Source organism: Sciurus carolinensis, chromosome 4 (genome assembly GCF_902686445.1).
Source record: "Sciurus carolinensis chromosome 4, mSciCar1.2, whole genome shotgun sequence".
NCBI lineage: Eukaryota > Metazoa > Chordata > Mammalia > Rodentia > Sciuridae > Sciurus > Sciurus carolinensis.
In genome coordinates, this window is record NC_062216.1 from 115,633,142 (window position 1) to 115,656,788 (window position 23,647).

Below are 23,647 nucleotides of genomic sequence, written 5' to 3' on the forward strand. Positions count from 1 at the left end.
TGCATTGGATTTATGAGCATTGATCTTATATCCTGCTACTTTACTGAATTCACTTATGAGTTCTAAGAGTTTTCTGGTGGAATTTCCTGGTTCCTCTAAGTATATAATCATATCATCAGCAAATAGGGATAGTTTAAGTTCTTCTTTTCCTATTCGTATCCCTTTAATTTCTTTGGTCTGTCTAATTGCTCTGGCTAGAGTTTCAAGGACAATATTGAATAGGAGTGGTGAGAGAGGGCATCCCTGCCTTGTTCCAGATTTTAGGGGGAATGCTTTCAGTTTTTCACCATTAAGAATAATATTAGCCATGGGCTTAGCATAGATGGCCTTTACAATGTTAAGGAACGTTCCCACTATCCCTATTTTTTCTAGTGTTTTGAGCATGAAGGGGTGCTGTATTTTATCAAATGCTTTTTCTGCATCTATTGAAATAATCATGTGGTTCTTGACTTTAAGTCTGTTGATATGGTGAATTACATTTATTGATTTCCTGATGTTGAACCAACCTTGCATCCCTGGGATGAAACCCACTTGATCATGGTGCACTATCTTTTTAATACATTTTTGTATGCGATTTGCTAAAATTTTGTTGAGAATTTTTGCGTCGATGTTCATTAAGGAAATTGGTCTGAAATTTTCTTTCCTCGATGTGTCTCTGTCTGGTTTAGGTATCAGGGTGATATTGGCTTCGTAGAATGAGTTTGGGAGGGTTCCCTCCTCTTCTATTTCATGGAATACTTTGAAAAGTATTGGAATGAGCTCTTCTTTAAAGGTTTTGTAGAACTCGGCTGAGAAACCATCAGGTCCTGGACTTTTCTTTGTTGGTAGGCTTTTGATGACTTCTTCTATTTCATTACTTGAAATTGGTCTATTTAAATTGTGCATGTCCTCCTCGTTTAGTTTAGGCAATTCATAGGTCTCTAGAAACTTGTTGATATCTTCGAAATTTTCTATTTTGTTGGAATATAGATTTTCAAAATAGCTTCTAATTATGTTTTGTATTTCAGTCGTGTCTGTTGTGATACTTCCTTGTTCATTCCGAATTTTGGTGATTTGGGTTTTCTCTCGTCTTCTCTTTGTTAGTGTGGCTAAAGGTTTATCAATTTTGTTTATTTTTTCGAAGAACCAACTATTTATTTTGTCAATTTTTTGTATTGTTTCTTTCGTTTCAATTTCGTTGATTTCAGCTCTCAGTTTAACTATTTCCTGTCTTCTACTACTTCTGGTGTTGGTCTGTTCTTCTTTTTCTAGGGCTTTGAGCTGTAGTGTTAGTTCATTTATTTTTTGAGTTTTACTTCTTTTATTAAATGCGCTCCATGAAATAAATCTTCCTCTAAGTACGGCTTTCATAGTGTCCCAGAGATTTTGATACGATGTTTCTTTGTTCTCGTTTACCTCTAAGAATTTTTTAATTTCCTTCCTAATATCTTCTGTTATCCATTCCTCATATAATAGCATATTGTTTAATCTCCAGGTGTTGGAGTAATTTCTGTTTTTTGCTCTTTCATTTATTTCTAGTTTCAATCCATTATGGTCTGATAAAATACAAGGAAGTGTCTCTATCTTCTTGTATTTGCTAACATTAGCTTTGTGGCATAATATATGGTCTATTTTAGAGAAGGATCCATGTGCTGCTGAGAAGAAAGTGTATTCACTCTTCGTTGGATGGTATATTCTATAAATGTCTGTTAAGTCTAAATTATTGATTGTGTTATTGAGATCTAAGGTTTCTTTATTCAATTTTGTTTGGAAGATCTGTCCAGTGGAGAGAGAGGTGTGTTAAAATCACCTAGTATTATTGTATTGTGGTCTATTTGGTTTCTGAGATTGAGAAGGATTTGTTTGACATACATGGGTGAGCCACTGTTTGGGGCATAGATATTTATGATTGTTATGTCTTGCTGATTTATGGTTCCCTTAAGCATTATGAAATGTCCTTCTTTATCCCTTCTGATTAACTTTGGCTTGAAGTCCACTTTATCTGAAATGAGGATGGATACCCCAGCTTTTTTGCTGGGTCCATGTGCATGGTAAGTTTTTTCCCATCCTTTCACCTTTAGTCTTTGGGTATCTCTTTCTAAGAGATGGGTCTCTTGCAGGCAACATATTGTTGGATCTTTCTTTTTTATCCAATCTGCCAGTCTATGTCTTTTGATTGATGAATTCAGGCCGTTAATATTCAGGGTAATTATTGAGATATGATTTGTATTCCCGGTCATTTGACTCATTTTATTCATTTATTTGCTTATTTTTGACACGACTTGGTTCCTCTTTATTTGAGAGTTCCTTTAGGATATCTCCTCCCTTTGCTGATTTGCTTCTTTGTTTTTCATTTCTTCTTCATGGAATATTTTGCTGAGAATGTTCTGTAATGCTGGCTTTCTTTTTGTATATTCTTTTAGCTTTTGTTTATCATGGAAGGATTTTATTTCGTTGTCAAATCTGAAGGTAAGTTTTGCTGGGTATAAGATTCTTGGTTGGCATCCATTTTCTTTTAGGGCTTGAAAAATGTTATTCCAGGCCCTTCTAGCTTTTAGGGTCTGCATTGAAAAATCTGCTGATATCCGTATTGGCTTCCCCCTGAATGTAATTTGGTTCTTTTCTCTCACAGCCTTTAAGATTCTGTCTTTATTTTGTATGTTAGGTATTTTCATTATAATGTGCCTTGGTGTGGGTCTGTTGTAATTTTGTGTATTTGGAGTCCTGTAAGCCTCTTGAACTTGATTTTCCATTTCGTTCTTCAGATTTGGGAAATTTTCTGAAATTATCTCATTGAATAGGTTGTTCATTCCTTTGGTTTGTTTCTCTAAGCCTTCCTCAATCCCAATAATTCTCAAATTTGGCCTTTTCATGATATCCCACAGTTCTTGGAGATTCTGTTCATGATTTCTTACCATCTTCTCTGTTTGTTCGACTTTGTTTTCGAGGTTAAATATTTTGTCTTCAATATCTGAGGTTCTGTCTTCCAGGTGTTCTATCCTATTGGTTGTGCTTTCTATGGAGTTCTTAATTTGGTTTATTGTTTCCTTCATTTCAAGGATTTCTGTTTGGTTTTTTTTCAATATCTCTAACTCTTTATTGAAATGGTCTTTTGCTTCCTGTATTTGCTCTTTTAACTGTCTATTGGTGCGTTCATTCAATGCCTGCATTTGCTCTTTCATTTCATCGTTTGCTTCCCTTATCATGTTGATTATGTACATTCTGAACTCCCTTTCTGACATTTCTTCTGCCATGCTGTCATTGGATTTTATTGATATAACATCCAGATTTGTTTGAGGCATTTTCTTCCCTTGTTTTCTCATATTGTTCAGGTATCAGTGGACTGCAGAGATGTTGCAGATTTCCTCTATTGACTTATAATGTCCCTGAAGATTGCTAGTGTATCCCCTCTTATCCTTCAGTAGCCTGAAGTCTTAGAGGAAGTTGATACTTCGGTGTTCCCCTAGGTAGCTGCCTCTCTAGGGGTGGTGGTCTTCAGGTGGGGTATATTCCCTGCTAGAGGGCAGAGGTGCCTCTACTTGTTGACCAATGGTCATCCAAAGGGGAGCTAGACTGCGGGCTAAGGCAATGCCTGTTTGGGCCTGTGTCTCTGGTTTTACTGTCTTTGTGGGAAAACCTCACTCTGCGGGGAAGACCCACCCGGTGGGGAGGTCTCACTAGTCCGTTCCCCTCCTAGAGGTTCTCCTCAGTCCACAACTACCGCCTGTGCAGGGCAGCCTTCCCAAGCAGCGTTTCCAGGGGCCTGGACCTACCTCCTGGGCTTGGGAGCCCTGCCCTTCGCAGACGAGTCTCCTTTGGTGGCCCCTCCTCAGAGAAGCTGCCCACAGTCCTGGAACCTTCGCTCCACCCCTCAGCTGGTCTCTGTGTAGCTCTTTCAAGAAAAGGTGCTTAGATCCCCGGCTCAGACCGTGCTTTGCACCTAATCACTTGGCTATGCGACCCCTCCTCTGAAGAGTCACTTGGAGCCTCGTACATATGCTCCAAGCCCCAGTGACCCGTCACTCGTCTCTTCCTCCAGGCAGGTGTTCTGTGTGGGCGCTTGGAGACCAAGCCACTCACTGCGCACCTCCACCTCCTCAGGACAGCCCCCTCCCCGTTGTTCAGGCAGTTGCTGAATCCAAATAGTTCGCCACCCAACTCTTTCTCTGGCAGCCCCCGGAGCCCTGGCAGATTGGTCCAAAAAACCAAAAAACCAAGCGGTGTGCTGCTCGGCCTCCTCTGCAAGGTCTCCCACTTTCCGAGCTCACTGTTCCAATGAGGGTAGATGTGTCTTGCTGCCTGGGCAGGGCAGCCTTCCCAGGGGCCCAGACCTACCTCCTGGGCCTGGGAGCCTCACCCTTCGTAGACGAGTCTCCTTAGGTTGTCCCTTCTCAGAGACGCTGCCTGAAGTCCTGGAACCTTCACTTCGCCCCTCAGTTTGTCTCTGTGTAGTTCATTCAAGAAAAGGTGCCTAGGTCCCTGGACCGGACCTTGCTATGCACCTAATCGCCTGGCTATGCGACCCGCCCTCTGAGCAGTCACTTGGAGCCTCGTACATATGCTCCAAGCCCCAGTGACCCGTCGCTCGTCTCTTCCTCCAGGTGTGGGCGCTTGGAGACCAAGGCACTCACTGCGTACCTCCACCTCCTCTGGGCATCCCCCTCCCCGTTGCTCAGGCGGTTGCTGGATCCAAACAACTCGCCGCCCCACTCTTTCTCTGGCAGCCGCTGGAGCCCTGGCAGATCGCTTCAAAACCAAGCAGTGTGTCGCACAACCTCCCTTGCAAAGATCCCCGCTTTCCGAGTTCACTGCTCCAGCAGGGGAGGTGTGACTTGCCGCCTGGGCAGGGGCAGCCTTTGCAGGCAACGTTCCCAGGGGCCCGGACCTCCCTCCTGGGCTTGAGAGCCTCACCCTTCGCAGACGAGTCTCCTTAGGTTAGAGAATCTGCCCGCGGTCCTGGAAACTTCAATCCGCCATTTTTCGCTCCGCTTCGCTGTCCGTTTTTACCGCTCCGGCGGGGGAGGGGCGACCCGCCGAGTCACTGTACTTCACAAAGTTCTCTGCGTTCCAGGGCTACTGCCCCTTCGGGGACGCCTCCCCTATGGGAGAAACTCCCCGGGCGGCTTTGAGTTGGTCCCAAGTCACTATCTCCTCTTTTGAATCTTGAGTCCTGGAGCAACATGAAATGCAGCCGCCCTCTAGTCCGCCATCTTGAACCTTCCTGAGAGGCTTTCAAAGAGAGCAATCTTGAGGTGGGAGCGGGAGATCATCAAGTATAATGGATTTGGTTTTATGGATTTTTTTAAAAACCTTGATCCTCACTCAGAAGTAAAAGCATGTGACAGACTGTCATTGTACAAAATAGGTCACTATGCTTTGTTAGCTTCTTCATCCGACTTATACCGGGTCTGCACCATTTCCCTTAGTTTTCTGCATGTCTATTTTCCTGTGATGATACCTTAAAAGTAAGCTGAGTCTTGCCATGTATAGCCACATAGGACTTTCTAAGGCACATAGCCACAGGAAGGAAGAATTCATTTTTCCATACCCACAGGACTCATGCTATTTGCAGGAATTTTTTAAAAGCCAACTGAGTTAAAACACACACACACACACACACACACATCATTCCTAAAACAAACTGTTATCTCCTGGGGAAATATCATTTCATTCAATGATAGAGAAACAGTCAAAGCTCAAGAGATCTTGTCTTCAGATAATGCATATGTTCGTTGCTAGCATTATAAATATTTAATGCTGGCTGACTAGGAGCAGTAATTGCTCCATGAACAGAAGCACAGTCTGTTCCTCTATATGAAGAATACACATAATGGTCTGAGATTACATCAACAGAATAAGGCCTGTAACGCAGGTAAAAGAACTCTATTAATATTTTAGTCATCCTTCATTTGTGTCTAAATCACAATGCAAATATATCAAGTAAGTGATGGTTGATGGCATAAGGAACAGCACTGATGGGATGTGTAGATAACAATGTCCGTGTTGAACACCGAACTTCAATTGCCTAGGTGATTCTCAAACATTAATGTGCATATGAAACTCTTAATCATTATACTACAATTATTCTAGCTTTTAATTTCTCCATGAGCATCTGACCTCACCCCTGGACTTCCTGGTGAAAATTTATTAGCTCTGTCTAATTCCCAAGAATCTGTATTTGTGAAAAATATCTTTGATAATGCTAATTTAAAAGATAAATGTAACGGATTACAGAAAATGACAGAGTTTTAGTACAAACTAAATGAGTTTCATGATATGGAACCTAGCCTGGTGCCTGGCAAATGGTAGAAGCTACATGGAATAGTTTTATTTGAAATAGCTGGCTTCCTGTTTGCCGACAGCCAGGTGCAATCAATCCCTGAGACAGAATTAAGTGGATCCCTCTAATAAGTAAGAGGGGAGAGGGTGAAAGAATCCAGAGCACTTCATTTCTTGGGAAGACTAAGGCCAAGAGAATGTCAGGGTGGAACACTCTGTGTGATAAATGCACACCATCAGTATACCTAACAGAGACTGGCAAATGGAAATTGGGAGCTTAGAAAGAGGAGTATGGAGAAAGGTGGTTATAAAGCAAACATTACCTTAGTCACAACTTTTCCTAGCCTGCATTTGTGGAAAGATTTCTGAGAAGATAAAACTCAAAAAAAAAAAGAATTATTTTTTTCTTGCAGGGGGCAGTGGGACGGGCAAGTACCAGGGATTGAACTCAGGGGCTCACAGCTGAGGCACATCCCCAGTCCTATTTTGTATTTTATTTAGAGACAGGGTCTCACTGAGTTGCTTAGCGCCTCGCTTTTGCAGAGGGTGGCTTTGAACTTGCAATCCTCCTGGTTCAGCCTTGCTAGTGGCTGGGATTACCGGCTTGCACCACCCAACTGGGCAAAAGGATTCTTTTCTTATGAAAAAGGAGAAGATATATTTACCCCTACTCAATAAAATATAAAGACTGGAAAGATAAACGAAAGTGATACTGTGTTTATGAGGAGAAATATAGGTGAGATTTAAAGTATGGATAAAGGATCACATGAAAGGCTATTAAAGTACAAAAGAAAAAAACTTATATGTCAAGTAATTAGGAGGCAAATTTTGACTTTAAGACATGCCAGGTCTTTTCCAAATGATACCGTTGACCAAATAACTTTAGATGTGATTCACCAATAGCCCACTCACAAGGGACAGAGATGGGTGGGTAGGGGGCCAGATGCCATTTGGCCGAGTGTGCCATAACATGTTCATAATTAAGGAAGTGGCAATCCATTTATAGTGTTATGATCTTCAGCATATTTTTCTTTTTAACAGCTTTATTGAGGTATGATTTATAAGATAAAATTCATATTCTCAAAATACTCAATTTGATGAGGTGGGACACATGCATTCCACGAAGATGTCATCACAATCCAGGTAATGAACAGATTCATCAGCTCCCCCAATTTTTTTTGTTTCCCTATTAATTTTTGTTTTTGTTTATTTGTTGTTTTTCTCTTTGTTTTGGTAAAAGCATTTAACATGACATATACACTCTTAAATTTTTTTCAGCACCCCAAATAGTACTGCAAATAGCAGTACCATGTCGTACAGCAAATCTCTAAACTCAGTTATCTTTCATACTGAAAATTTTATAGCCACAGAACTCTCCATTTCCCCTTCCTCTGCTCCTGACAACCACCCTTCTGACTCTCTGTTACTTTTAATCTGACTATGTTAAATACTTCATGTAAGTGGAATCATGTAGTATCTGCCCTACTGTAACTCATTCCGCTTTGATAATTTCTTCTGGGTTCATTCATATTGTTGTATGTTGCAGCATTCCCTTCTTTTTAAAGATGAATAATATTCCTTTGTGTGTGGGTGTGTGTATGCTACATTTTCTTTTAATCCATTTATCTGTTGATGGATATCTGGGTTGTTTCCATATCTTTGCTATTTTTAATTTTGCTGCAATGAACACAGGGATGCAGATTTTTCATTGGGATACTTATTTCTACTCTTTTAGATATATGATAAAAAGTGGGATTGCTAGATTATAGAGTCATTCTACTGCTAGTTTTCTGAAGAAACTTCATAATGTTTTCTATAGCAACTATACCAGCTAAGATTCCCATCAAAAGTGTGCACAGATTCCAATTTCTCCACATCCTCATGAAAACATATTTTTGCTATTGTAAATAGATATTGATATAAGGTGACATCTCATTGTAGCTTACAACCTAACATTAGTTGTTAGAAAGCTGTGTAGTCAGAATTTTTTTTTTTTTTTTTTTTTTTACTATACAACCAAAGATTTTCAGTGTAACAAAGATTGTAAGCCCATGATCACATCTCCTTGGGGACAGCAAAATCACCAGAAAAGACAAGTTAAAAAAAAAAAAAAAAAAAAAAACTTGAACTTGTCCTACTCACTCAGCCTTTACTTCTTCCTGTACCTGGTTCAGCCTCAAAGAAGAAAAAAATCAGAAAGTGAAACAATTGCAGTCTCAAGAAATAATACATGGGAGGCAAGTTCTATAAAAAGGGCAGAAATCCTAAGTACCTAACAAGGAAGAGGTCAGGAAAGAGATTATCCAAAACAAGAAAGTAAAAGCAGCTGCAGAGAGAGAATTAATTATTACAGGTAAAGGAAGGAGTAATTCACAGGCTGGGGGAAACCCCGGAAAAGGAGAATCTTTAAAGTTTAGAACTGGACATAGTCAGACCTTTTGTTTTAAAAAATATTCAAAATGAAAGAGTAGTTTGAAGCACATATGAAAATAAGAACTTTGAACCAACTGACCAGAATAGGCATTAAAGAGTATAAATTTCCCTAGTATATGGACTATGCTTCTTTGTCTTATCCCTAGATTTACTATATAAGCCAAATATAAGGAAATTTAAAAGCATAAAAAATATTGTTTCTACTTTAGAGGAACTTATGGAAATATACAGGATAAATGTAATTACAGTGCACAGCATAATATAATGTGATATATTCCATGACCAGATAAATAACAGGTACTTGGAAAGACCACAGGAAATAATTTCACATGCTTTCAGTTGACAAATGAAGATTTCCTGAAAGAACTGATACCTAAGGGGAACCCTGAAGGACTAATAGGCCTTGATCTAAAGATCAGCCTGTGCACAGGAGAAAGCTTGTAGAAAATATGAAGAATCTCAAGTAGTCAGTGTTGGTGGAACTCAAGCCATGAGGAAGAAAGGTAAGAAAATGACAAGTGTCAAAGTGAGAAAATCAAAGATGGTACTTTCCACAAAAAATCTTGCAGGTTAAACAAAAAGATAATTCTTTCTTATCAAAAATAACACTGGGTAGGTAAATCATTTAAGGCATATGGTAATTGAATTGTGGACACACAACTTGTAATGTTTAAAGCATCTTCAGATTTGGCATCTGAGGAGGTTCCTACAGATACCCAGGGATGACCTATATGCTTAATGGTGTTTCTACAGAGAATAGACCTCATCTTTGGAGTACATTAGATAAAGCAAATGAATTGGTGAAATCACTCAGGGAGAGTACAGAGAAAGAAGAATAACAACACAAAAAATGAGAGGCCTGAAAATAGAATATTGGGTAACACCAATATTTCACATGTGAATAGAGAAAAGAGAAGACTAAATAGAGAGGCACTAAAAATAACAGTCTAAAGCTAGAAGGAAAATCAGAAAGATGACAAGAAACTCTTTTAAAGAATGACCAAACAGCTTTTTAATGATGTGCCAATTTCAAGCAAGATAAAAATGAAAATGTGCCATTGGCTTCAACAGAAATGAAGACATGGGGGTGCTAGGAAAGCTATAAGGAGTTGTAAGTGAAAGTCCCAACACAGCCCGTTAAAAATCTCAGGGGAGGGAAGATGAGCTGAGAAGACACTAATGTTTTTCCAAATGAATTTAAAACATCATGAAAAAGAGAAAGCCTAGAAGGTTATGTTTAGTGATATTAAATATAAATTAGTTTCAACGGCTTTGAGAGAAAAGAAGCTACAATCAAGTAATTGAGCATAAAGAACACATATTGAAAACACTCTTTTTGTAAATATCTTGGACATAACAATTTCTCATACTATAGGTAAAATAGCCAAACACCAAACTATCCATAGGTACTACAGTTTCCACTATAAGGAATCCTGTTGTTGCCATTGTTTGTTTTCCAGGAGAAATATATCTTATCCTTGAAACAACCCCCAGATAGCAACAAGTGAAGAGAATCCACGCTCTTAGTTACCTGGATATACCCTATATCCAGGATTTGCCTTGGACAAAGAACTATTAGCCACCTATGAAATAACATCTTAGGGACTGGGGAGATAGCTCAGTTGGTAGAATGCTTGCCTCGCAAGCACAAGGCCCTGGGTTCAATCCCCAGCACTGCAAAAAAAAAAAAAAAAAAAAAAATTGGTGAAATGACATCTTTCTTTAACCCATCTGAAAGTCCAGTCCACCTAAAGATTAGTATACAACATATCAACTACCTGTGTAAATTCTGAGGGGCAACAAATGATCAAAGTGGGATTTTTTTTAAATAATATGAATCCTTAAGGAACTCTCCATTGTTTGTACACATACAATTCAGGAAGGCTACTGGAATAGTAAAAAATATTGATTATGATGTAGAAGGAGAAAATAAATGTGGGCTGATTTGCTTGACTTCTATATGAACAACTTTTATTGTAGAATTTGAATATTTGTCTCTTCATAAAATCTCGATTTTTACACGAGGATTAGGTGAATATCAACATTCAATGATGAGGAACCACACGACAATAACAACTTTCATCCTGCTGGGACTGACGGATGACCCAAAACTGCAAGTTCTGCTTTTTGTCTTTCTGTTTCTCACATACATGTTGAGTGTAATGGGGAACCTGACAATTATCACCCTCACAATGGTAGATTCCCACCTTAAAACACCTATGTACTTCTTCCTAGGAAATTTTTCCTTCCTAGAAGTTTCATTTACTACTGTGTGTATCCCTAGATTCCTGTACAGTTTATCAACTGGAGACAATACCATTACCTACAATGCTTGTGCAAGTCAAATATTTTTTGTTTTTCTCTTTGGAGCAACAGAATTTTTTCTCTTAGCAGCCATGTCCTACGATCGCTATGTGGCCATCTGTAAACCCCTTCATTATATGACCATCATGAACAACAGAGTGTGTACTTTATTAGTCCTCTCCTGCTGGGTAGCTGGCTTGATGATTATTGTCCCACCCCTTAGCGTAGGCCTCCAGCTTGAATTCTGTGATTCTAATGCCATTGATCATTTCAGCTGTGATGCAAGTCCCCTCCTAAAGATCTCGTGCTCAGACACCTGGATATTAGAACAGATGGTTATACTTGTGGCTGTATTTGCGCTCATTATTACCCTAGTCTGTGTGTTTCTGTCCTACATGTACATCATCAGAACAATTCTGAGATTCCCCTCTGTTCAGCAAAGGAAAAAGGCCTTTTCCACCTGCTCCTCCCACATGATTGTGATTTCCATCACCTATGGGAGCTGTATTTTCATCTACATCAAGCCTTCAGCAAAGGAAGAAGTGGCCATAAATAAAGGAGTTTCAGTTCTCACCGCTTCTGTAGCACCCTTGCTGAACCCTTTCATCTACACCTTGAGGAACAAGCAAGTGAAACATGCTTTCAGTGACTCCATAAAGAAGATTGTATTTCTCTCAAAGAAGAAATTTTGATGAATCAAAGTAAAATAAAATATTCTTTGTCCATTTTATTGGTGCTTCTACCTTACTTCATTGTTTCCTAAATCTGTCAAATTAGCCTTCTCAGTGACATTTGATATTGCATCCTGATCTCACCTTTATTAAATTCTTTATTGCTTCAAATCAAATTCATACATTGTGTTTTCCATCATTGTGAAACTAAAAAATATAATTTCCAAAGAATTAAGTTTTTTCTCCTTTTATGAGCTGTGGAAGTGCAGAAAATAATATTGCTCTATGGAAGAAAAGAAAGTAATATTTTAAATTGTATAAATTATCTATGGGTTAAATTATATGGCAACAGTGCTAGTTACTTTTATCCCATGATACGAGTTATAAAGTGAATATCACAAATGTGACAATCGGGGTGATACTAGTTTCATAGAATGAGTTTGAAAGGGTTCCCTCCTTTTCTATTTCCTGGAATACTTTCAGGAGTATTGGTATTAGTTCTTCTTTGAAAGTCTTGTAGAACTCAGCTGAGAATCCATCTGGTCCCAGGCTTTTCTTGTTTGGTAGGCTTTTCATGATCTTCTATTTTATTGCTTGAAATTCATCTGTTTGGGTGGGTCCTATGTCTCTAGAAATTTATAATGTCTTCAAGATTTTCTGTTTTGTTTGAGTATAGATTTTCAAAATAGCTTCTAATTATGTTTCATTTTTCAATAGTGTCTGTCATGATATTTCCTTTTTTATCAGGAATTTTAGTAATTTGAAATTTCTCTCTCCTCTTCATTAATGTGGCTAAGGATTTATCAATTTACTTTTTCAAAGAACCAACTTTTTGTTTTGTCAATTTGTTTGAATTGTTTCTTTTGTTTCAATTTCATTGATTTCAGCTCTGATTTTAATTATTTCCTGTCTTCTACTACTTTTGGTGTTGATCTGTTCATTTTCTAGGGTTTTAAGATGTAATGTCAGGTCATTTATTTGTTGACTTTTATTCTTTTATGAATGAATTCAATGCAACGAACTTTCCTCTTAATATTGCTTTCTTAGTATCCCAGAGATTTTGATATGTTCCCATTTACCTCTAAAATTTTTTTTATTTCCTCCCTGATATCTTCTGCTATTCATGCATCATTCAACAGTGTATTATTTAATCTCCAGATGTTGGAGTAACTTCTCTTTTTTATTTTTTCATTGATTTCTAGTTTCATTCCATTATGATGTGATAGAATACAGGGTAGTATCTCTATTTTTTTTTTTTTTTTGCATTTGCTGAGTTGCTTTGTGGCATGACAGCACAAATGGTATGACCCTATATCGTGAACAACCAGAGAAATAAAAGGTTGTACTTCATTTGTGTACAATGAATCAAAAAAAGCAACAATCAGAATAACAAAAAAGAAAAAAAGTGGAGAAATGCTAAAATATATTAAACCAAATAAGACTTTCCAGGCCAATTAAAATAATTGGGAAAGGAGATATCAGCAGGAGTTTATGATTAATCAGAATTGAAGAAATGGAGATATATTCATAATCACAGATAAGATTTACTTGCTATTTCCTTATATAAAAAAGCAACATTACTTAAAAATATATTTAATTTAAAGCAATATTAACATAAAATCACTTATTCTGGGTTAGTAATTCAGAAAAGATGCATGAAAGTTAATTGGAACACAAAATTTTAAGCCCCCACAAATAGGAAAACTAGTTAAATCAATATAAAATATATATGAATGACTTTTTAAAGATATCAAAGATATAGAATGAGAAAAATAGGAAAAAATAAGGAAATACAAATGATAATATAGATTAGAATTAAGATCATGGGAACAAAGAAAATACTCAAAAAATAAAGAGCTTAGAGTATGAAGCTATTAACAATGTACTTTCCATTGAAAGAAAAAGGAAAGAAAACCCCAACTATATGTTGCCTACAAGAGGCACACCTCTCAGGCAAAGACATCCACAGGCTGAAAGTAAAAGGACAGAAAGTGATATTCCATGGAAATGGAGCATGAAAGCAAGCAGGAGTAGCTGCTGTCATAGCCAACAAAGCAGATTTCAAGCCAAAATAGTCAGAAGAGACAAAGAGGTTCCCTTCACACTGTAAAGGAAGTAATCCAACAAGAAGATATCATAATACTAAATATTTATGTCCCCAGAAGTTTTCAAAATAGTACCAAATGAGCCTCTGAATTTCACTGATTTCCGTGGTGATATGTCCTTTTTCATCTCTAATTGTTTCTCTTCTCTCATCTCTCATTTTATCTCCTCTCTTTCTTTTAGTTAGTTTGGCTAAGGGTCTATCAATCTTGTTTATCTTTATAAAAAAACACATCTTTATTACATTTTCTTTGAACTTTTTTACTTTCTATTTCATTAATTTTATCTCAGATCTTAATTATTCCCTTTCTTCCATTAGTTTTAGAATTGGTTTGTTCTTGTATTTCTAGAATGTTGAGATGCATCATTAGATTGTTTAATGGGATCTTTCTGGGGTTTTGGTTTCTTTTTGTTGTTTTTGTTGTTGTTTATGTAGGCACTCATGGCTATACACTTTCCTCTTTGACAAAACTTCTACTTGTCCCAGAATTTCTGGTATAGACTTTATCTTATTATCATTTGATTCTAAGAATTTTTTTTATTTATTTAGAGAAAGAACATCAGAATGACATTCACATGACCCCTAATTTTCTTGTTTCATAATTCCATCATAAAAATGGTAACTTCTATCAGTGATTCAATTCTGGGTGTAATGTGTATATCGATGTTTTTGTCAACAGTAAGAAATGAGAGCAGGTTTTGCTTGTTTTCCACCTGTGTTTCAAAATAAAGATGTGATATCCAGGCCACTGGAATTATGGGAAATCCACTACCCACACAAGTTCAGAACATTGCTGTTTTCTTTAGAGTTTCTGCTAAAATAATTCAAAACCCTCTAGCTGATTACCTTGCCAATGATAAGTAATAAAGAAGGAACGTTGGACAGGAATTAAAAGCAAGTATGCATGAAGAGGGAAACAAAGCTTGCTGAATTAAAGTCACTAAATGTAAAATTGCTGAGGAAAAAAACAGGATGCAAATTGGTTAAATTTTCCAAGATGAAGTCATTTTCCTCTCTTTTCTCCTCATGCTGAGCACATTTCAAATATCGTGGTCACTAAATGTGGAAGATCCACTAAAAAGCACATTTCAGTACAATTATATGTCAAATCTTGCTAGGCAGAATACATGCTCATCTTTGGGGGTATTGATATCTTTGAAATAAAATGTGTTAACAAATAGTCCATACTGTTGATACAAGTTAATTGCATTATTATGTTCCGATAAGATAAGGCAATTAGCACATCTCACTGTGAATTTTACATTGGCTTTCAGAATTCCCCAAAAGGATCAGTCTACTCAAAGAGGTATTTCTCTTACACTCAGCTGCTTGCCTTCCCTGTTTCACTATCCCGTGATCTCCATCTCACTTGCAGAGTGTGTGAGGGATACCTGGAGAGCCATTATGCGTTTGTAGGCTAGGATACACAGTTTCTTAGTTTGAAGTCTTTTGTGGTTTACTGGTGACAAGTTCTGCTCCTGCTAATGTTGAAGTTTGAACACTAGAGAAGCACACCAAGGCAAGTATATTAAGAAGGCTTTATTTAAAAGTAGTAATAACACAGACTTCTCCCAAGTGGGAGAAGGGTACCATGGCTGATGTTCTAGAATCCCAAGAAGTAAGCACACCCTACATCACTGAAAGGTTAAGGTCTCTTTTGTTCTCCAGTTCTCTCCCCACTTATCTCTCCTTCCTGCCTATGTGACTAGGCCTGGTTTTGCAGGTGAGATGCATAAAGTGAGAAGCGGATGGACAGTGGGAGGGCCAAAGTGATTCAGACAGGCAAGGGCCCAGGGGGCATTAATCAGCAGCTCCTTGTCTGCAGTCCTTGATAAGGGCAGGTAAATTTGGTAATCAATGGGCTGGGGAGATCCTTGACATTCCATTCTCCCAGGGGCAGTCGCCAACTTCCAGAGGCAGATGGCTTTCATGGCCTCCATTTCCTCAATTTGACCCGATCCCCTATTTCTACACTAACTGCCTGTCCCCAATTCTGGCTTCACCTGTACAGACCTGTCAATTGGAAGTTCAAGGCCTTGCCTAACCATTGCTTCCATTTTTCTCCTTATTTCTTTGCTCCTCCTGACTTTCTGGAGTCCACTTCAGTACTCTGCCTGTTTGGGATGAACTATTCTATAAACATTTGTTAATTCCATTGATTTGTAGTATTAGTCTTAGGCAGTAAGTGTCTTTGCTAATTTTATGTCTGGATGACATCGGTGAGAGGGAAGTGTTGACCTCAGTGGGTGAGGGAGTCTGTGTGATGTTGATTGTTCTCAGCTCTGACCCAATCTGGCCAGACTTGTGAAAGGAATCTATGCTGAGCTCCTCTCCCTCCTGCCTGGCAGCATCTGCTTGGGGAGTGTGATCTGATTCAGAGCAGATTTTACCCTTAAAATGGCTCTGTTATTTTGACCAGGTATGAACATGTAACCCTGGCAAGGCTGTTGGCCAGCCCTCTCACACATGCAACCTGTACAGCCATTTAGATTCTGTCGCACCTCGTTCCTTAGCCTCAGTCCATGTATTGAGGAGTAGTATGTGGGACATGTGGGTCTACCCTCCAGACCCTTCTGGGCATGGATGAGGTGTCACAAAGGCTGTCAAGAGGTCACCACTTTCCAACCGACTCTGATCTCTCCCAGTTACAAACCCCCATCAGTCTTGCTTCTTATTTCAGAGATTAAACCATCAACTTCAAATGAAAATCCCCTTCACACTTCTCTACTCTGCAGACAAATACAGCAGTAGCTACAGCTCTGGTCTCTTCCAAAAGCTTCTCCAAAGTCTGTATTACAGTCACACTCCTATGCCCAGACTGACCTGTGGGAAGCACACCCACAAGTCCAATGAAAAGTAAAGCCTAAGGGGCTGGTATAGAATATTCAAAAAGCAATAATGGCAAGAACAAGGGGAAAAAAAAACAGAAAGCAAAATAAGAAAACAAAGGCAAACTGCAGGGATTTCTAGTCTCCCACTCAGGAAGTCCAAATGGAGTCTTTAAGCTTTCCTGTGTTCACTGGAGAGTGTTGGAACTTTCTCCCAGGCCAGCTCACTTCATCATATCCAAGCTTATTTTCTGCTCAGATTGTTATTTTGTTGGACAGCAGTGCCTGTTTATCTTAAACTCAGTAAAAGAATTTATTTTGGCCACTGAGCCACCATGTGCCCAGCACTGCTGCAACCTATTCATTTCATTCACTTTCTTTTCTTAAACCTCTATTTCTGGTTTTCACCTGGTTTCTTGCTCTCTAAGTGCCCTAGCAGCATTTCCCCACAGACTCACTAACTCAATACGATGCAGCATTGTTGTTTTAATTCAGTTTCAAGGAACTGTTGTGATCTTGGGGGTTCCTCTGTTCACCATTTCTTCATACATGTGATTTTTTTAAAGAGTACATTATTTTTTAAAGGCCCTCTTGACATTTTAAGCACTTGTAATAATAGTAAAGATTTTTAATTATCTCGGATTTTTAAAGAACATGGCTTTTGAGCAAAACAAAGCATAATTCTTTAAATTTTTTAACAAGTCCATTTCAAGGGAAAAAAAAAGATTTTATATGGTATAATACAACCAAAGTTCCTCATGCATTTTATTCTAATATGATTTTAAAGAAAATCAGTTTTGAATTTTGTATTTTTAACATAGAACAGTTTTCCCACTGGAGAACACAAGGTTAAATTCAGAATGGATAGAATAAAATAGTTTCTAATCTCTAGCAAGCTTAAGTACATAAATAATTAAATATTAGCTACCAATTCTTAAACTTAGTGGATCATATTTATTTTGAACCAGGTTCCTTTATGTTTTCATGTTATTTCAATAAATAGTATTATTTTTCTAAAGCAGAAAATATCTTTTTAAATACTGCTCTGAAGGCTTTTTTCACTTGCTGATTCCTTAGAGTGTAAATGAATGGATTCAACACAGGGGCAACTGAAGTGTTGAGCACAGCTATTCTTTTGCATAAAGTAACTCTTTCATTTGATGATGGCTTTATATAGATAAATATGCAGCTGCAATAAGTGATGGAGACAACAATCATGTGAGAAGAGCAAGTGGAAAAGGCTTTTTTCTTTTGCTGAGCTGAAGGGAAGTTTAGAATTGTCTTGATGATGTGAGCATAGGAAAGAATTACTAATAATAATGTGAGAAGGAGTGTCATCAAAGCTGTGAAAAAAACTATCCGTTCTAGTAAACGTGTGTCTGAGCAAGAAAGTTGTAGTACAGGAGAAATATCACACATGAAATGATCAATGATATTTGAAGCACAAAAATCCAAGTCAAGACCCAAAATCAGAGGAGGAAAAACAATCAGGAATCCAGTTGCCCAAGAACTCAGGACAAGCTGAAGGCAAACTTTGTTGTTCATGATGGATGTATAATGCAAAGGTTTGCAGATGGCAACATAGCGGTCATAAGACATAGTAGTCAGAAGAAAAAATTCTGTAGTCCCCAAGAAAATGTAAAAAAACAACTGAGATACGCAATCATTATAAGAAATAGTCTTTTCCCCAGTTACAATGGTGATTAGGAATTTGGGGATGCAAGTAGTTGTGAATGAAATTTCCAGGAAAGAGAAATGACGGAGGAAAAAATACATTGGGTTCTTGAGATGGCAATCCAGCAGAGTGAGAGCAATGATGGTCAAGTTCCCTATCATACTCAACGTGTAATTTAGAAGTAGAAATAAGAAAACCACTACCTGTAACTGTGAATTATCTGTCAATCCCAGGAGGATAAACTCTACCTGTCTTGAATTGTTCTTCATTTCTCTTTCGTGATTTCAATCAAATTCTAGAAATAAAAAGAAAAATCAGAAACTACCTGAGTAGGCGCAAATCCAAGAGAATATTCATGAAAGGATCCATGTTCTCAAGCATACTCACTTAAGAGGCAATACTCCATAGATGTGAAAGATATGACTTGAAACCATAAAACACACACTGTTCACTGGGACTTTAGAAACATTGTGGAAGTCAACTTTCTTTTGGAAATTGATCTGTAAAACACCTAATAGCTCTTTTTTTCACACTTCCATTCAAACTTCTAATTAATTGTAATTAATTACAAATATGTCCAGTTGATAAAATAATTTTATAAAAACATTGTTTCAGGATTCAAAAATAATTCATTAATTCATTAATTTTTAAATTATTAATTCCATCCAAAGACTGTTCTACCCAGTGTAGTGAATGAAGATCTGAAGTTAAATTCAGAATCTTTAGACTTCATATTAAAATGACATTTCCAAGATCCCTATTGTTACCTCTTGAAACTTCTCTATGACTGATTAAGACATGGAAATTTCACAAGAAAAAAAAATGTAAAAGTTTATACCACAAAAAAATAATTACATAAATAGAATCTAAGAAAATAGAAATAATATTAAGTCTATATCACCCTAAAGGTGTGATAGAGGCACCCTGTCTCTGAAATCTGCTGAGAAATATGGAGCTTCTGGAAAAAAGAAAATGTCCCACTTTTATTATGAAATCAATTGCATAACTTTAAAAGTTTATAATTTTGTAGTTAAACAGGTTTTTTTCCAAATTCTACAGCTTCAATAGTGTAGATTTTGCTTCAAGTTCTCAGTTCTGAAAATGTGCATGTTAAGGTGAATTATTCAAATTTGCTTTAAAGATGCAATGAAGGAAAATAGAAGAGAAAATTGTAAGAAATTCTATTTGCAGCATCTTTGTTTAGTGATACACTATTAATAAGCTGATATTACTAAAATATAGGGTTATTCTTTTAATAGCATAATTGCTTTACCTACAAATTTTCTAAGTGAAGGATTAATTATGCTGTTAGTGTCCATCTAATTTATTTCATTCTCTAAATTCAGATATAACATTAGCAATTTAAATTATTTTATGTTATTAAAATTTCACAAGCCTGATTTGAACTCATAAAATTCATAGTTATTCACTGGGATGCAAATGCAATTGACCTGATTTTAAATTAATATATTCTTTAGATAATACACTAATTATGATACTTTATGTTGTAAGATCAAAATCCTAGCATTGTTGAAGTTTGTTTGTTTGTGTTACTTGAAAAAAAATCAATGAAAAAGTCAAATCTCTGGTACTCCAAGAGAAAACAGGAAAAAATACATCTTTTTGTAGTAAAAAGACAATTTTAGAAATAAGAGTATACAACAGTCAAATTTTTTTTAATTTAAAATAAAATTATAAGGGCATCTCCTAGCCATCTTTATGAAAATTAATTTAGAAATTGAGAGGTAGAATAAAAATTTTCTGAGGAAATAATCAATTCTAAATTAACTACAAAATAACCAGAAAATATGAAAACTAAAATTGTAATTAAAAATTTATTTTCTAACTTCAATAAATTCAAAACACTTAAATAGCATATTTAAGCAAGTATATAATATCTTCTAAGAATAAATACTTTCATTTTCTATTTTATTGGAATACTTCTAGTAAATAATGGGTTCTTGCTATGTCCAAATAACTGAGGCTTAGAAAATGGACAAAACTAACCTGAAAAACAACTCTCATTTTGTAAGGATGCAATGCAAAAACTACTAGATAAAAATATCAAAATGAAGAATAAATAAAATATGGTATATTTATTTGCAATAGGGCATTTTGCTGCAAATAAAATGCTGAAACTATAGCTACATATAAAACATGAATAAGCCTTAGAAATATAACATTAAGTTCAAAAGCAAGACAACATACATTTGATGATTTACATACTATTCCATACAAAATACAATTTGATTGATAGATACATAGATATAGAGATACACAAAGGTAGACTCAGAGAGAGAGAGAATGTACTTAGATGTTTGAATCTGTGTGTCAAAATACATTAAGGTTGTTGCAAAAAAAATTATCTTTTCTCCCTAATGATTATTGCCATCCTGATTGCCTAAATATTCTCAATTGCTACATGTAACCAGAAAAAAATGTCAATATTAAATCATAGTTGAAAACATTTTTGGTTCAATTTTATATAAGAAGCTGTAATGTTGCCAGTACTATGAAAAATGTTATTTCATAATGAGTAGTTTACTTTTAGTTTAAATGATACAATGATTATTCAAAAAATTAGTAATTATTTATTTTCATTTTAGCTTATACATAGGATAAAAGGTGTAAAGCAATACTTTAGAGAATTTCCCTTTATATTTTGTCATGTAAAACAGACTCTTTAATTAAAACAATATCAGGCTTAAAAAGCATTACAAAAACAAGGAAACAGACATTAAAAATTGATTAATTAACTCCTACAAGTATATTTTTTAACAAAACTCTGAACATCACCAGTACTATTCAGTGCTATTCTGAAATCTATAATTAAGATTATAAAGTAAAATTATATCTTATCAAATTCAAGTAAATACTTTATTGGATCATAAAGTATATTTACTCTATAGAATATTTATAAAATATCTGATCTGACTGGGTTCTTAGAATATGCACAGCAAGAAACAAACTATTACAACAATAAAACAGTTCAGTAGTATAAACAGATTTTTCAAGTCCTAAAAGGGAAAACATTTTTAGAATAAATGTATAAAATTTACCTTTCAAATTCTCATAATATGTATAAGCTCAATGTCATGGTGTTGTTTAAAAGTGAAAAATACCATGATAAATCTTGCATGTATGTATAGTAATAATGCATAAATAATAATAATAATAATAATAATAATAATAATAGAAGGGAGACCAATATATTAGAAAGAGGGAACCAGAAGAGGAAGAGGGGGAGATAATGGGGAAAGAGATTGATCAAATTCTGCTATAAACTGGGCATAATAAATCTTTCTATTATGTATAATTATTATTCACCAATTAAAAAAAGAAGTGAAAAATAGAACACAATTAACTTCCAAAAGAGTTATTTTTTTCTATTTTTAAAAATGTATCAAAATAAAATATGTGAAGTCATACTCCAGGAAAAATACACTTCGCCCTTGGTATGTTTAATTGACTTCTAAAATTTCCTAAATTTTCTTTATCTAGACAATAAAAACACAATTACCATTTCCTTCACAGTTCCCCAGTGCAATGTTTGGTTTGAACCACCAAAGCATTAGGAATGCAGGGGCAATTACATAAATGAAGCTTCATGTACTTGCATTCATGGATTCATAATATAGAAAATAAAGAATTATTTACCTTTTATAAAAAGAGAAATAATAAAATATCATTTGAATAGCTTATTTATTTTAAATAACTTACACTGTATGTGTAATTATTCCTAAATATTTGAAAAAAATCACCACTATGTTACTTACCATTATCAGTATATATTGATATCTTTTTTTCCTCTATAATACATGAGTAGCCATAATGAAAGGCAAATATACTCATTGAAAATGAGTATCTCTCAGGTTAATTCAAAGCAGAGAGGTAAGATTCTAATATTTTAGTAATGTAATTTTCCTTCATGAACACATGTATCTGAACATATGAAAGTTATCTATAGGATGGATAATAAATATTTGTAATAAACTCTTCTTTTTAACACCGGATAAATAATAAGATAATATATAGTTCCAATTAATTCCACCTCAAAAACCTTCACAAAGAAACTCTTCTTTTTAACACCAGATAAATAATAAGATAATATATACTTCCAATTAATTCCACCTCAAAAACCTTCACAAAGATTATCATTAACTGAGGTGGGTTTCTGGAAACTAGCAAATACTAGTTTCCAATTATTTAAAAGGCATAAAAGCTTTTCTGCGAGAACTCTAAGGGGACAGGGTCTCTAAGGAAAAACAGGAGAGCTTTAAAAACATTCTAAAGAACCTACAAAACACCAGTAGTTATTTTGTCTTTAACATTTAATGAAAGTAGGTTTGTTCCCAGCATGATGATATAAAATATCATTATGTTACTTACATTAAAAATAATCATATCAATACAATCATGGAGACATTGAAAACTAGCAAGTTTTTTTGATCGTAGATAACACATATGTTCCAAGATATGAAGATAATTTCTTCCAAGGAATAATTCCTTTGAGAATATGAACATATTTCCAACATATGAAACATAACCCTAGGAGAAAAGCATCAGAGTACCTAACACAAATATTTTTCCTATTTAATTTTTAAACATGATTGTTCAACTTTAAGAAAAACTAAAATGTCTGCATAGTATTATGATTACAGAATGAGTGCTACAGTATTTTCCTCAGTGATTTGAAGATCAATACCTAAATTCAATCTTTTTGAAGTATTACTATTATGATATATTACATCTATCATGCATGAACATTTACTACACATGAAGCACCGTGGTAATTATTGATTAAATGTATTCAATTTAATTAACATAATAGGGAAGAGAAGCATAATTACGAACAGTTTACTGTTGAAAAAATAAGAATTAGGGAAATTACTTACGTACACTTGTGACAGTTTTGAAATTATGAAAACAGGATTGCAATGAGATCTTTGACTACAAATATAGTTTGTTAACCATTACCCCATACTTCGGGCAACACAACTGTTACCAGTCCACCTGCTCACTACTCAAAAGCAAATACTCAGAAAATGAGAATTAGTGGGAAGGAATCAGTTTATTTGAGAGTTGGTCCTAAGAAGGTGGATGGGGATATTGTCCCCAAAACATGACCATCTTAGGGGGCTCTGAATTATGACAACCAATAAAATATCCATAAGGATCATTATCAGATCAATTAGAGGAATTTGCATATGGAATAAAAATTTTCCAATAGCATTATTTAACCCACAGGGATTTGAAACAGTTCAATAAATGTCCAATGTAAAATAACACCTTACTTTACTTAGTCATTATACCTAAGTCTAAACAATGGAAGCAAATTTGTTATTATTCAGGAGGTCACTTTTTGCTTTAAGTA

At 35.8% G+C, this 23,647-nt stretch overlaps 2 protein-coding genes across 3 annotated transcripts; one reads left to right on the plus strand and one right to left on the minus strand.

Moving 5' to 3' along the window:
* The first annotated feature begins 2,458 nt into the window (after positions 1 to 2,458).
* On the plus strand, positions 2,459 to 11,687 carry LOC124982451 (olfactory receptor 6C2). Its single transcript, XM_047549113.1, has 2 exons — positions 2,459 to 2,480; positions 10,729 to 11,687. The coding sequence occupies exon 2, from the start codon at positions 10,740 to 10,742 to the stop codon at positions 11,685 to 11,687; it is 948 nt and encodes a 315-aa protein (XP_047405069.1). The 5' UTR covers positions 2,459 to 2,480; positions 10,729 to 10,739.
* A 5,916-nt stretch (positions 11,688 to 17,603) lies between these two features.
* Positions 17,604 to 20,298, minus strand: LOC124982450 (olfactory receptor 6C70-like). 2 transcript variants are annotated; one of them, XM_047549111.1, is made up of 2 exons: positions 20,272 to 20,298; positions 17,604 to 18,515 (listed from the first exon to the last, which is right to left on the minus strand). In XM_047549111.1, the coding sequence occupies exons 1-2, from the start codon at positions 20,296 to 20,298 to the stop codon at positions 17,604 to 17,606; spliced, it is 939 nt and encodes a 312-aa protein (XP_047405067.1). The 2 variants fall into 2 exon arrangements, with proteins under 2 accessions (XP_047405067.1, XP_047405068.1); XM_047549112.1 differs by lacking the exon at positions 20,272 to 20,298 and having other exon boundaries at positions 17,604 to 18,545.
* Between the last annotated feature and the right edge of the window lie 3,349 nt (positions 20,299 to 23,647).